This window comes from Oenanthe melanoleuca, chromosome 2, assembly GCF_029582105.1.
Source record: "Oenanthe melanoleuca isolate GR-GAL-2019-014 chromosome 2, OMel1.0, whole genome shotgun sequence".
In the NCBI taxonomy this organism is placed as follows: Eukaryota; Metazoa; Chordata; class Aves; order Passeriformes; family Muscicapidae; genus Oenanthe; species Oenanthe melanoleuca.
The window spans coordinates 108,392,288-108,406,296 of NC_079335.1; the positions used below are offsets into that span (position 1 = coordinate 108,392,288).

The 14,009-nt window shown below is 37.0% G+C and overlaps 1 protein-coding gene across 1 annotated transcript in view; it reads left to right on the forward strand.

Moving 5' to 3' along the window:
• OSBPL10 (oxysterol binding protein like 10) overlaps positions 1-14,009 on the forward strand; it is a 112,259-nt gene that overhangs the window by 37,564 nt on the left and 60,686 nt on the right. Inside the window, exon 4 of the mRNA XM_056483148.1 lies at positions 5,565-5,756. Within this exon, the coding sequence (XP_056339123.1) occupies positions 5,565-5,756 (192 nt within the window). The remainder of the gene's footprint in view (positions 1-5,564; positions 5,757-14,009) is intronic.

Here is a 14,009-nt window from a genome sequence, read left to right on the forward strand (position 1 = left end):
GCTGGCACCTTTTGTGTGGGTTTTATTGTGTTTTCAGTTCTTTGTTAACTTGGGCATCAGAAGTAGAAAAAAATGGATCCTGCTAAAAAGAACTTGACCAGCTCTCTGAGGAATGTGTGTCTCTGTCTCTGGTTCTCTACTTGCTTACCTCCTGAAGTAATGGTGGGGAAAAAACAGTCCAAACTGGCCCCTTTCAAGTGTCAGCTGCAGTAGCAGTTTGGCTATTATGTGAAACAGCACCTGCAGGAATACCTCAAACTTAACACTTTTATCAAATTGTTATGAGGCAGATGTGCAATTTTTCTCCACCGCTGGAAGAATGACTGTCACAGATCTTTGGTTTTATCAACTTCCTTTTTGCCTTAATAATGAGTGGCCACAGAGATCCTTTTACATTTCTAAATGGATCGTTGTCCGGGTATTTTTAACATCTGCATGCTAACTTTTCACAAAGCCAAATTAGTGAAAATTTCAAGTCCTCAGTATTGTTTTGGTTCTTCTGTGCACATCAAATTGCTTTGCCTTTTGAGCTTCACTGTTCCCTCTGTTGGTATGCTTGTCTGCTTCCTCTTCTCATCCCTGACCTATAGAAGTCAAGTAAAGAATGGCACTTCTAATTAAAACATGCACTGAAATCCTTACAGTAGTGAGGCTGAGAGGGAGGCAGTGCTTGACTGTTGATAGGTGTGTGTTTGACATCTTTTTTCCTCCCTTTGAAAGCTTCATGAAAATAAGAGTTGCTCACTGCTTATAAAATCTTTCTACAGAAATGGAAGAAAATCAATTTAGGATTGAACATGGTAAAATGATTCTTGATGAAGAAAAGATTTTATGATAGAATAATTATAATAGTCTCTTGCTTAAAAAACAGACGTATATTGCCGTACTGAAAATGATGAAGCAGTATGATATTCTATCAGAAAAGTTAGTACCATAGATGGTGCTTGGCAGAAATGTGCAAAACATCATAAGCTGGTCCCTTTGCAGTGCTGAAGTTTGGATGTTATGTAGATTCTGTAATTTGCATTTTAATATTTGTGAATGATTATGATGTAAATGAAGCAGAACTGTGTCTACATTTATCTTTTATCAGTGTTTGTTTACTTAGGATGCATTGGAAAAGAAGTAGATGGGAATCAAAACATTGAATGGTGGTGTCTCAAAATTGTAATTACTTTCTGATAGCATGTGACTTCCCATAGCTCTAAAGCTGTATGCAGGGATTGGTTTTCTGCTCTGTATATGCAGAGGAGTAAAGGAGTGTCATTTTGGTAATTATTATTATGAGAAAAACATCTGTGGCACAGTGCCTATGAAAATGATGATTATCAACCATAAGCAGATATGACAATTTACTTCAGAAATTATTTTATTGATCTCTGGAACATTGCATTTACTTTCCAAAATAAACAAAATTGTTTGCTTCTGGTAAACGGTGAAGAACGCTTCAGCTTCTTTGTGAACAGGAAGGAAAATCTCCTGGGAGAATGAGTCATGAAAACATTACTATAGTTTGAACTTACTGTTCTGAAATTCCATTATTTTAATTGTTAGGATTTCTGATGTCCAAATGGAAGCATTCATTACACTGCTTTTTTATCTTGGGGATGGACAGGCTACTGAAATTAAAATCTTAACCCAAATCTGTTTTAGCTAAGCATACTTTAGCTAGCTTTGGGTCATAAAACCCATATGAATGCAAGTTGCAAATTAATCTTTTATTAGCTCCTTTTTTATTCTTTTATTGGTTTCATTTTATTAGCAGGTGAACTGTTGGTACAATGGTAAAATGTAGCCTCAGGAAAGAAAATTTGCAGTCCTTTTGGGATGCTTCAGCCTGTGGATTTCTTGACTCATTACTGGCAGTATGCATTACTAATTGTTGAAGAGCTTACGTCTTCCTTTCATCAGACTTTTTAGTTATTTAGTTGTGAGCCAGAAAGCAGTGAGACCAAAGAAAATTACATATGATAATAAAGAGGGGCAGATCAGTCATACAGGCAGTGCTGGGGAAGAGAGGGGAATTAGGCATAAAGGCCCATCAGTTACTGTCATTGCTTTGATTTCCTGTGAGAGTGACTTTAATGGCTGTTGTAGTATGATTTATAATGAGTGCTTTTAGCAGTGGAAAACTTTGCATAGGTTTTCACATCTTAACAGAAATGGAAAATTCTGATCTTTGCACAGCTGTGTGTCAGTGCAAAAGGGATGCTTGTCATTCCCAGTGTTTAATCTCAAGAAATTCTGCAAAAGAGGAGTCAAGTGTTTGGCTGAGACATAGGTGTTGACAATGTGCTGTAAAATTCAGAAGTGCCTGAGGGGCTGAGTGTGCAGTTCCTGGAGAGTCCTCTTTTGGCAGTGACAGGAAGAAGCTGTCAGAAGGAATTGGATGCTTCCCCCATTTTCTTGGATGCAACAGGCACCGTGCTCTGGTGCTGTTCTCTGTGGCAGTGGAGAAGTGGAGTCCAACTTGAAAAGGTTTTGGGTGGTTGTAAAAACTGTCTCCTGCAGACATTCACATGCATACTGGCTGTGACTGAGTTTTCAAGTTTTAAGTTGTTAATTCTTGTGTTTGTCATGGGGCCTTGCCTAGAGATAGCTTCATGGGTATCCAGAGGTCCTGGTGCTGAGCTCATTTAAAGTTTGTATGTTACAGATGCCCTCTAAAGAATAATACCAAATTTAGATGGTGGAGTATTTGAATTGTGGGCTAGTGCAATTTTCTGGCACGTTGTTTGGAAATGTTGGGTCACTATAGGTGGATGAAGGGTATAAAGGGACAGAAAGCAATGAGGTGAGGAGAACTTGCTTATAGACATGTAGGAGCTGATCAGGGACCCACGTATTTAGGTCTGATACTTGTCACAGACAAGACTATGTATGTATGAGTTCCAGATTGCCAGTCTCCCTGACTGGGCGAGGTACATAGGATTGGTGACTCTTCTATGCTGCAAGGGAAAGCAGAGGGCTCTAGGAGACTCACTGGCAGAGGAGATCTTTCCCTGGAGATCACAAAGCTCCATGCCTTGCCCTGCATGAGAGCTGAGTGTCAGGCACACCATGGATCATGGGCAGCCCTTGCTACCTGTGTATGTAGAGATTTGGGTTTACCTAGTGTCCCCATAGCAGGGCAGCTTTCTTGAGCACCACCCACAGCTGAAACTAGAGATGAGCTCTTTTTTGTTTTCACTCCTGCTCCACTGATCCCCAGACTTCATGTCCTAAATGCCTGTTCACCAGAAGTTGCTGTGAGCTGCCACATACCTTGGCAAAACTTAGGAAAAGCCATCTTAAATGCACTGTGGTCCCACAGCATGAACCAGTGCATGGATTTTTCCATACATGTTTTGTGTTAACTTTTGTTATGTGCAGATCTATTGTTATGTGCTCTCCCTCAAGAAAATCAAGACATAGTAAAACTTTACTTCTCACAGAATATTTTCTTTTAAGTAAAACTAATGGGAAAACTCACTGTTTTGCATAGCTGCTGTTTGTCTGAATCTTAGGATCTGTCTAACTATATGAAAGTAGCAGCTGTGTATTTTTATTATTATGATAGAATGATACAAAAAATGTCAGTGAATCTCAAAAGATTTCATTCTAAAACAAAAATAACTTTTATTAACCTAGAAGAGAAGTTGATTTTTCAATTAAAAATAAAACTGTTTTGTTCTTTATTTAACCCTAAATTTAGTTTAAAAGGATTCTGATGCTAGTTGGTTTGGAAAACAAACATTAGTGAAGTGTATTCTGCTCTTATGTACTAGGAATACCCTTTTTCTCTGGAATATATGTTTGAAAAAGGAAATTCAGTTTCTCTCATCCCCTTCTTTCTCCCAAATACCTTGTCCTCTGGCTCTTATTTTAATTGTGGTTATGTCTAAGCCATGCTCTTTCAAATGGAAGATGAATTACAAACCTAGCAACCTTCTGTGCCCTTCTGACAAATTACACCTCATGCTGCTTTTTTGCCTTAGAGTCAAATCCAGTTTTAATGCAATTGTGATTTATCAGCCAGGGCAGATAATTTTTGAACAAATGATTATTATTGTAATCTTATTGGCCATGGTAGTAAAGAATATATTCATTTTAAAAGCAGTCAGACCATCATTCTTGGAAGCATTTGTAAATGTTAAGTCTAGACCAATGGAATAATAAGTATTTCTATGAGATTAGTAGCTCTTTGCACACTGGCAATGTGATAACCCATTTTTTAAACCTTCAAAAAGTCTAAAGTCTAGTTTTTTGTGTGGCAGTGGCAGAAGCATTGTGTTACTTGTTTCACTCCTCCTTGGCAGTGCCAAATAATTTGCCTTGTCCTTTACAGTCAGTGTGGTGGTAACATGAGGCCTGATTTTAACTGCAGTGCTAATGGGAACCTTTTCACCTTGGTTTGAAGATTACCACAGAATTGCAAAAAGTGACCTGTAAGATATAAGAAGAGAGATTATACCCAAGGAATAATTTTGTATTCTCACCAAAAGGCTCAGGAGAAGTACCTCACGTTGATGGTGACTGTCTTAGCAATATTGTAGGTTGCCATTGTTATTTGTGCAGGGTTTGAAGGAGAGGTGGAAAGCTGTTTTACTCAATGGGCTGTGTATTTTCTTCACTGTCTTAAAGTGCTGCTTAATGTTACTCTCCGTATTGTTTTGTGTTTCATGGGATAAAAGTTATTCGGTTTTGGTTTTAACCTTACAGATGCAATCAACAGTTCAAATAAAAGGGAAAACCTTTTTTATATTGCACTTCTATGTATGATATCCCATGGTGATCTGATGCCCATCTGAGCTTGATTGAGAATTGGTGTCCTACAGACCTCCAGGATAACTTGTGTTTGAGGTCTGCAGAGAGCAAACTGAGATAGCAACACTGACAGATGGTTAGATAAAACCCAAATGTCCTGACTGATTTTATGGGTTATATGTTAAAAGTATTTATACTGCAGGTACTGTTGGAGACTTATTTCTGTATTTATTCTTATTTCTGCCTTTTTTGTATATTTGGTTTATCCCAAGCTTACTCCAAAATGTGTTTATTTCTTTAAGCCATGTTTTGTTTCAAATATTAGTGTTTAATTGGTGTGTGGATCGGCCTTGCCAAAATTGCACCTCCTCTCATCTTGAAAACAGTACTACACTGTTTCAGAAGTTTATAAAATGAAAGTGTTAAGGTTTTTTTTCTTCCTTGCTGTTCACACAGTTTGGTGAATTGTAGATCAATGGTTTCTTTAAAAATATTTGTGTTGGCATTGTTGTTGCTCCATCTGTAAAATCTTTCCTAAGTTTTCCTAAAAAAGTAGGACTGTAAGAACTAAGCAGGATATTGTTATGTAAGAATTGGTGAAGATTTTTGCAAAGATCACTTTCAGGCAAGCCAATAAACAAAGGCAATAGCTCTAATGTTTCCAAGAACATCTCTGCTGAGCCATGCATATGGTCCTGGAGTTACACCTCCAGATTTAGATTTGTGAGAAAATTAGAACAAAACAAATGTATAGGCTGAATTGTAAATTTTTACTTGTGTAAAGGTTGCTAATACCACAGTCCTATTGCCTTTTCTAGAGCATCTCATCCTCACGAAGTAGAAGCTCATCTCTGCTGCCACCTGGGACAGTTAATTCTGCATCTCCCAGCGGCCAGAAACACACGAATCAGAGTGGGCCAACTGTTGTAACCATCACACATCACAAATCACCTGCAGCTGCTCGAAGAGCCAAGAGCCAGCGATCTGGTCAACTCCACGAAGTCCGAGAGGTAAGAGAGGAACATCTGCTGTTTTGCAGTAACTTGGAAGTGCTTATTTTGCTTCAGAATAAGCACTGTTGAGTCTTTTGAGTCTGACAAGTTTATGTTTCTTTTTGTTTCCAACTGTGCAACTGCTTTGTTTTGATCCCCTTGCTGAACAGGAGGTGGGCTTTAGGTCTGGTTCAGCATCAGGTCAGGTGTTTACAGATTTTTTTTATGCTGGTGTTAAAATTGGTGTGCGCACATGCTTAAAAGTGAGGTAGATTGCCAGCAACTCCCAGACTCTGCAGTGATGTTGCAGTACTGGAGGAAAATCTCTTTGAAGCTGTGTGCAGCATTACCTTTCAGATTGGAAAGTGGGCCCTGAAGCATTTATATATAGCTGGAAAAAACCTACTTGAATAAGTCTGATGAATGTGTGAATGAAGGCGTAGCTCCCCACACTCAGCAGTTTGTTGCTATTCTGCTGTAGTCTTAACTTTGTGTCAAGTTTATATTCCTGTCCTTGCAAAGGAAAAATGGTTTGTCTGTATCAAGTGAGTGAAAACCAGAGAAGAAAGCTTGTTTCTTTTAAAGCCTGTTTGTACCAGTGTTTAAGAAATTTAACTCATGCCGATTTAAGTCTGTCTTCCAGACAACAAAAATAGTACAGAATTTTAAGCTTAAATAGTATGGCAGATTTTCACAGAACACACTTTCATCTTTCATCCCTTACTATTTTTTGGTTTGTCTTTCATGTTAAGAATTTGAATACATTTTTTGGGATGTGCTTTCAATGAAGGCTTAGATTGCATATCCCGAGGAGGAATGCTTGTTTTTCTCCTAGTTGACATTAGAAATAAAGAACTCACTGTCTGAATGTCACCCACATTTTCTTTACATTATAGAAAACACACATTTATTTATCTTTTATACGAATCTCTTGTCTTTGTCTACCAATCATCTCCCCCAGCTTGTTTCTAGCATACTAAATATATTTGCTCTCATAGGTTGAATTCAGAGTGCACCTTAAACCTATTAATAAAATCAACAGTGGAAGCTGTTGCAATTTTGTCAAATGAAGCCAAGTAAGGCTGAAAGCAATTTAAAAGAGAGCATTAGTAGAGCATTGTATGTGCTGATCATAATAAGTTGAGAAGGGAAAAAATCATCTCTTGCAAAGAACTACATCTGGAAGAAATAAATACTAACCTATAGTAAAACAATGAGTAAGAGGTCAGGTATCATCCCTGCAGAAAAGGCCAGTGAATTGCTGACTCACTTGTTTGTGGTGTGTTGCAATGTGATATCATTCCAAAAAAGGTAACTATTACAGGACTTCAATCTGTAATGATGAAAAGTAATTATTTTGTTTTGTTTGATGTGAATGGTACCTCAGCTGCAGCACCAACTCCTTTTAGAGGGCTGCAATAATAACGAAAAAAACTCCTCAGGCATTGAAGATATGGTAATGGCTGAAAGAAATGAGTGCTTTTCAGGGAGAGAAAATGGTACTAAGATGAATGATGCATAAGCAAATTTCATAAGAGGATGTGTGAAATTTACCTTTTTATGTGTTGGATATTTTGTGTGTGTGTGTGCAGCTTCCTAAAGAAGAGCATGTGGAGAAATCTGACCTTCTGCCCTCTTTCCCAGTCTTGTGTAAAAAGTGGCTGCTTAACTGATGTTGTTTCCATCTTGTGAAAGGATATGTCTGTTTTTTCCAGATTAAGGAAGCAGATTTTATTTCAGCAGCATGGTCTCTGCACTTTCTTCTCTCCCTTTTTCCAGAATGAATGCAATAGACTTGGGTATATGGTACCTGTGTTTTCAGGGAATATCTTTGCTCCATATATGAGTCAATCAGTGACTGTTAGATCCCTCTCTGGTTATATTTATCAATAGAGGTATGTCCAGAGTCCTCACAAACGTGTGCTTAAATCTCTTCTAGTCCTGTTTTTTTTATCTGAAACAATGAAAAATAGGAGCTTGAAAGTACAGTGAGAGAGAGATTTAATACTTTCCTCAATGCCCAAATCTTTCCTTTTTATTTGAAATTTATTTGTTATGATCTGGATGAAGGGAAGAGACTGCAAAAGAATTATAGATCAATGTCAGATTGAGTGATGACATTGAAGCTTTGACATACAAATAAGATTTTTTTTTAATTTCTTCTATAAATAGGACTGCATTAGTTAATTTTGCACCTTAAAAATACAGTTGTTGAGTCAATGGAAAAGTTGATCTGCTTCTGGAAGATGAGAGGAAGCATGCATGTGTTTTAAATTTCACAACAGTGTTATGATAGGGTAATGCTACCGTGTTATATATGAGATCTTTGATAAACAGTAATGCTGTAAAAAGGGGCATCCTTCACTTGGCACATGTGATGTTTGCTAGCTTGGACAATGTTCCTGAGCAAGTTGAACTTGAAATTTCTACTCAATTCTGAACTTCTTTGGTCTGTCCATATTATTCAGAAAAAAGTGAGGTGTATCTCCATGTTGCAAATAGGGCAGAATATACTCCTGTATTTTATATAATGCAAGATGTTTGGTAATACTTGATTGATCTCTTCCCCTTCTTTTTACTTCATAATAAGAATAAACAACACAGAATAAACAACATTTCCTTCTGTGGTTTGTTCTGGTTAATTTAGTTTTATTTTTGACAGGGTAGAGAATTTTAGCATGAAACTAATTGTAGCAACGAGGTCCATTTAGCACCAAACTGACGTGCAAAATCATACAAATGTAGTAAATACAACTTTCTAGGTCTGCAAAATGACACATGTAATAAGTGTTTCTGTTGTGAAACTGGAATTTCACCTTTTTTCTGAATTTTGGTGAGTTAAAATTTAGCATAAGTATGGAGCTTTTGACTGCTATAAAAAATGTATGTTTTAATACTTGACCTACTTTTTTATAGTGTTGGAATTGAAAAGGCGCTCGGGAGCATTACTTCTCATAATGTAATTTTTTATGCTACTTAATATTGTTTTCTTAAATCAGATTTTTGCTTATATTAACTTGGTGTTAATAGTGCAGTCCACACTGATTTATGGAATGTTACATTAAAACTAAAATTAACTGTACATTAACTTGTGAGAAATGATCTACCTCGTGTTGCAGTTTATGCAGAATAATTAGAGATCCTACCTCTTTATTTGGACCACAACTTAGTGTTAAAGCAGTACTTTGAGCTAATTGTTTAGTAAGTGATTTTATGGTAACCTGAGTCTCTGTGGTCTTGACATTTAATTCCGTTTTTAAAACTGTGCATATTACTATCCTGTTAGAAATTTATGATAAGAGTTATGCATTCTGATTTCTTTACTGTAGGTGGTTAAAATCAACTGGAAGGTTAAGCCAAGTGTCCACATCACACTTCATATTAAATTTTAGCTGTTGTTGAACTAAATAATAGTGACAGAATGACCAGAATAGTGTTTATTTTGGCTGAGCGTGTCTGACTCTTGTACAACCTCTGCCAGTGTTATTACCATTGTTGTTAAAGAACCAAGAAAGAACCAGGTGTGTTAAGATGTTGTAGTAATTTATATTAATTATTTACAGACATGTAGAGAATTAAAACTAAAAGAAGTCCAGAGAAATATTTCTTCACACAACTTAAAAAAGCCAATGAAGGGTTTTCGGATCATTTTGAAATGTGTTTGTTACAACTTTTGATACCCTGGCTGGTCATCAGCATGGGTTTCTGAACATTTGGTGTAGGGAGATCCAGATTTCATGGGGCCTCTACCAGTGAACATTTCTTTTATGTGCCAGTGGACAGTTCTAGAACTTGGAAAGGACTGCTTTTTGGTAAGATGAGTCCTACTGCTTCTTGCACATCCTCTTCCATATTTAAACAGTTACTATTTGATTACTCCATGAATCAGCTGAGTGCTTGTTCTTTGCTTCCTTCCATACAATATGGGCAAATCTAGGACTTGGACCTAGGGCTTCATGGAGTGAGGTTTAACAGCAATTTTGGGGGGCTAAAGTTGTCCAATTTTTATGATTCTGAAACATTTCTGAGGATTTTTCAAGTGAGAAGTGAATGTCTTCAGGTTACTGTAATATTTGGATAGCAAAGTTAGGAGCTGTGACTCGCTACTGTTAGCAAAAAAGGATGCTGTTGTCTATGGAGAAGTGTTTGTTGGGTCACAGAATTATAGCACTGCACAGCCTGCATTGTAGATGACAAAAGAGATGAGGTGCTTAAACCACTTGGGGAAACATTCAGACTTGAAGGACTTTCACATGTGTGAACTTTATGTGAAGACATGCACTAAGCTGCTTGTTGATGTAAAAACTTTGTAGTAAATGTTTAAGTTGATAGTGGGGGAAATCTAGATGTTTTTTGACATATGTCAGATTTTACTTTGCAGTTTTGAAAAAATCAGGTTTTGCTTTTTATTTCAGTTTATTTGTCCTTTTGTTTTTCTGAAAGTATGGATGTGGAAAGGTCAATGGATAAGGGCTAATGTGAGTCCTAGCAAAAAGAATGCTGTAGCCCTAGATATTTGACATAGTGTTGAGGTTCTGTGAGGTTGTGCAATAAGAGGGCATGAAAAAAAATGGATCCAGCTCCTTGAACAGAACATCATGCTTAGACAATGTGAAGTATGCACAAAGAACATTTAAAAATCCTGTTAACAATTTAAGTGTTTTTGAAAGTATATGTCTAATTTTGTGGTAAATTACTTGAGTAAGTGGGGAGAAATGCTTTATATTAGGTCATTGCTTTCACTGGCTGTTCTCACCTTGATTTTGGAGTGCAGGAAGATGAGAGCTGCCTTGTTCCAAAGATGACCTTTAGGTGTGCATGAGTAATAAATCAAATATTTGCTTTTAGGAGATGAAAATGATCTCACATTCACCTAGAGGATGGAGGTAGGATGGGCTGCTGAACTGTTCTAACTTCAGTCTTTCTGGCCTAGTAATGTGGGTGCTTTTATTGGGGGAGAGCTGATAACCCTGGACTACAGCTACAGTAGCATTGCTCAAATCTGTGTTACTGTGCCTTTGCTAGTCAGGTATATAACTAGTTACCTAAAATCATGTCCTTTTTTCTTTCTAGATATGCTTTTGTATAAAAAGTTACTTTGTGATGTTTTCTTTGTGGCAGTTTGTGATTGACTATTTGACTAGAGTCTTCCTGCATTTCAAAACTAGTGTAATAAATACATTCTAGAGAGATTTCTCAGTTGGACTGGCCAGGACATTTCATCTCTCATGAATACTGCAGAAGGTGTTTATACTGTTTCAGTTTTGAAATCCAAGTGTCCTGTATTATGTTCATTTGAAGAAATAATACGGTGGTGGCAATTTTGGAAAAGGAAGGGAGAGAACACAGGAGCAGCCTTTGTTAGTTACAGCTCTGCAGTTTTTCCTGGACTTGTGTTTAGAATAACTTCCTCCAGTCCCCCACTATACATAAGAAATTAGTGAAGGTTCATCTATTGATCATCTTTTATCAAGTACATCATCATATCTACAAGATAAGTAGTCTTTAGCTATGGGTAGATACTAATCAGAAAGTGAGATGTTACTGAAGAGGTTTCATCCTCATAACACTGCATCTATACTTTATATGGAGTGTATGTATTACACTTCCATTTGTCTGCAAGCGCACTGTCAGAAAATTTTCACTTTAATTATCTGGGTGTAAAACAGGGAAGAACGTGCCCAGGTAATGCAAAAGTGCATGGAAAAAACTCAAACTAAAAGCAGCTTTTTCTCAGAAAGCAATGAGTACTTCTTGGCTTGAAGAGAAGTGAAGCAGAAGAAAAGACAGAAACCCTTTGTGTCAGTTTTGTGTCTGTTGAAGTCAATACAAAGTGAATGAGGCCTTAAGCCTCAGTAGTTGATATTTATTTGGCACAGAACATGATAGTGTAAGTTATGCTACAGCTACTGCTATTTAGCTGTGCTTAGCACAGTTTTTTACTTGAGAAGTGTTGTAATACACATTTGTGTAACAGGTACATTTGACAGCCTCAGCTGCAGCTGAGCTGGTTGATACCGAAAGGGTTGCTCACAGCTGGGTTTTAACATGAGCCATTATGATTTGTTTAGAGGCATTAAATCTGTAGCAGTATAAACCAGATTCAATCCTAGCATGAGGTGTAAAAGGGGCAGCTGCACTTTCTTCTGAATTGGTTTTGGCCCCTGTTCTAGAAACCTGTGATTCTTGAACAGTATGAAAATACTGGTGTGAGCACACAGAAATGTTTTTCTGGCTGTACGGTAGTGTTTGTATGATTGCCTTTAGAAGGTGTTTTTCTTGTCTACAATCGTCTTCTCCTGTATCTGCTTATTCTATCTCAAGTTAGTCCTGCTAAGATGAGTAGAAACGTGTCTCCTAGGAAGGTAAATGGGATGCTTAAATCTCTGACAGTCTCAGTCTAGTACCTCCCAGAGTAGTGAATGTACATGTGCTTATAAAAATTATTCAGTAAGTAGTATTAGCTGTCTCACTTTGGGGATGAGGAGATGGAAATTATTCTAATACTATAAGCCCATTGTTATCATTAATACTGAATACTTCTCTGATCTCTGAACCTTTACCTTGTGTTTGCAATATGTTTGAGGTCACTTAAGAATGCATGTAAGTATCATCTTCCTAAACTACCCTTTGTTCTGTGCATTTGATTTTGTATTCGTGTAAAGGTTGAGTCATCCTGGGTTCCAGATACCCAGGCAGGGAGAATTAAGGTTGCTATGGGAATCATAGAGCAAATGTTCTACTAAAATTACACTGTTTGTCCGTACGGGTTATGTCAAGAATGAACCTGGCTCATTATTTCTGATATTTCCTTCTACCATCCTCCTCTTCCAACCTGAAAAATACAGCTTATACAAACTTGATTTTTTCAGCCTGTAGTTTAGCAGTGGTTGAGCATGTGCAAAGATGATAATTTTCCATCATTTAATAAATGGCAATTTATAAATTAGGGATAATACAGTATGTATGACAACTACATTCAGAAATTGCTGCAGCATTCATTTTCTTAAGCAACTGCAGAGAAGCCAAGATTATTCTTTACAGTTATTAAAACATTTAATTAAATTTCAAGTAAATGGTAGGTTCCCAAGGGATTCTGAGAGAAGTTACATTTGAAGGGAATTCAGCCTCCAGTTTCTGTGTACCTTCAAAACTGCCACTTAATTCTGCTTTATGTACAAAATTCAACTGTTTTGTTTTTTGTGCATGTATAAAACAGCATAGTGTATCATACACATACTTGCATTTTTTGAAAAATACAGGGTTGTTTTCTTTCACAATTATAGCACAAATACTGTAGATATTTAAAATCAGAGTTCTCAGTTTGAAAATTAAGCTTTAAAGAAAACATACTTCAGTAAATCTTTTCTTGGATGAGGGTATCACATCTCATGGTCTTGTTTTCAGTGCGGGTTTCTGGGTGGCTGGTTGGTGTGGCAGTGATTTTCACAGCAAACCCTGAACAAGGGTGGCAAGGGGCACCTTCTGCAACTCTCTAATGGAAATTACTGCTTCCAAGATACATGGGCCATTTTGTTAACTCACACTTATATGCTATTTTTATTCAATTAAGTAGAAGGTATTTTTGAGTGTTTCCAGTGGTAATATATGACAACGTAATGTTAGGTGGCTGCCCAAGTTTCAAATGCTAAATACAGAAAGTACTTCTATAAATGCCCTCTAGAAGAAAGTAACCATAGAAATGGCTCATATATTTTAAGCATAGCATTAAGTTTACATTATTATACACTTTTATTGAGGGCTTACTATAACTCCTTGTGTAACACCTAAAGTACTGAATGCTACTCTTAAGAAACATAGAAAACATTTTGAGTTTACAACAAACGTGAACAGTAATCACTGTAGCTCTTAGTTATTTAACGAAGGCCTGATCTCTGACAGCTTTTGCTGCATGTTCTTACTGTAGTGCTTATCTTGCAGGTGTTGAATGCTTTGGAAATTGTGCTACATAGGTGCTTTTCAGCAGCTGCTTACCTGCTTCTTGGTTTCAATTCTGATTTTTGGCAGTATGCTTTTAAAAAATGGCTAATAAGATGATGGCTAGCAACATCTCATCCAACAAACAAACCTGAACTACATCTGCCCAAATCTGACATATGCTTTAAAGTAGCATTTTATTATAGGTGCATATAGATGCATGTCTATCACTGATAAACTATTCTTAATTTTTATTATGGTTCATGTGTTTTTCTCTTCCCTGAGCCACTTTCTAGGAAGCATAGTCATACGTTCTTGCACATACCTAGCATA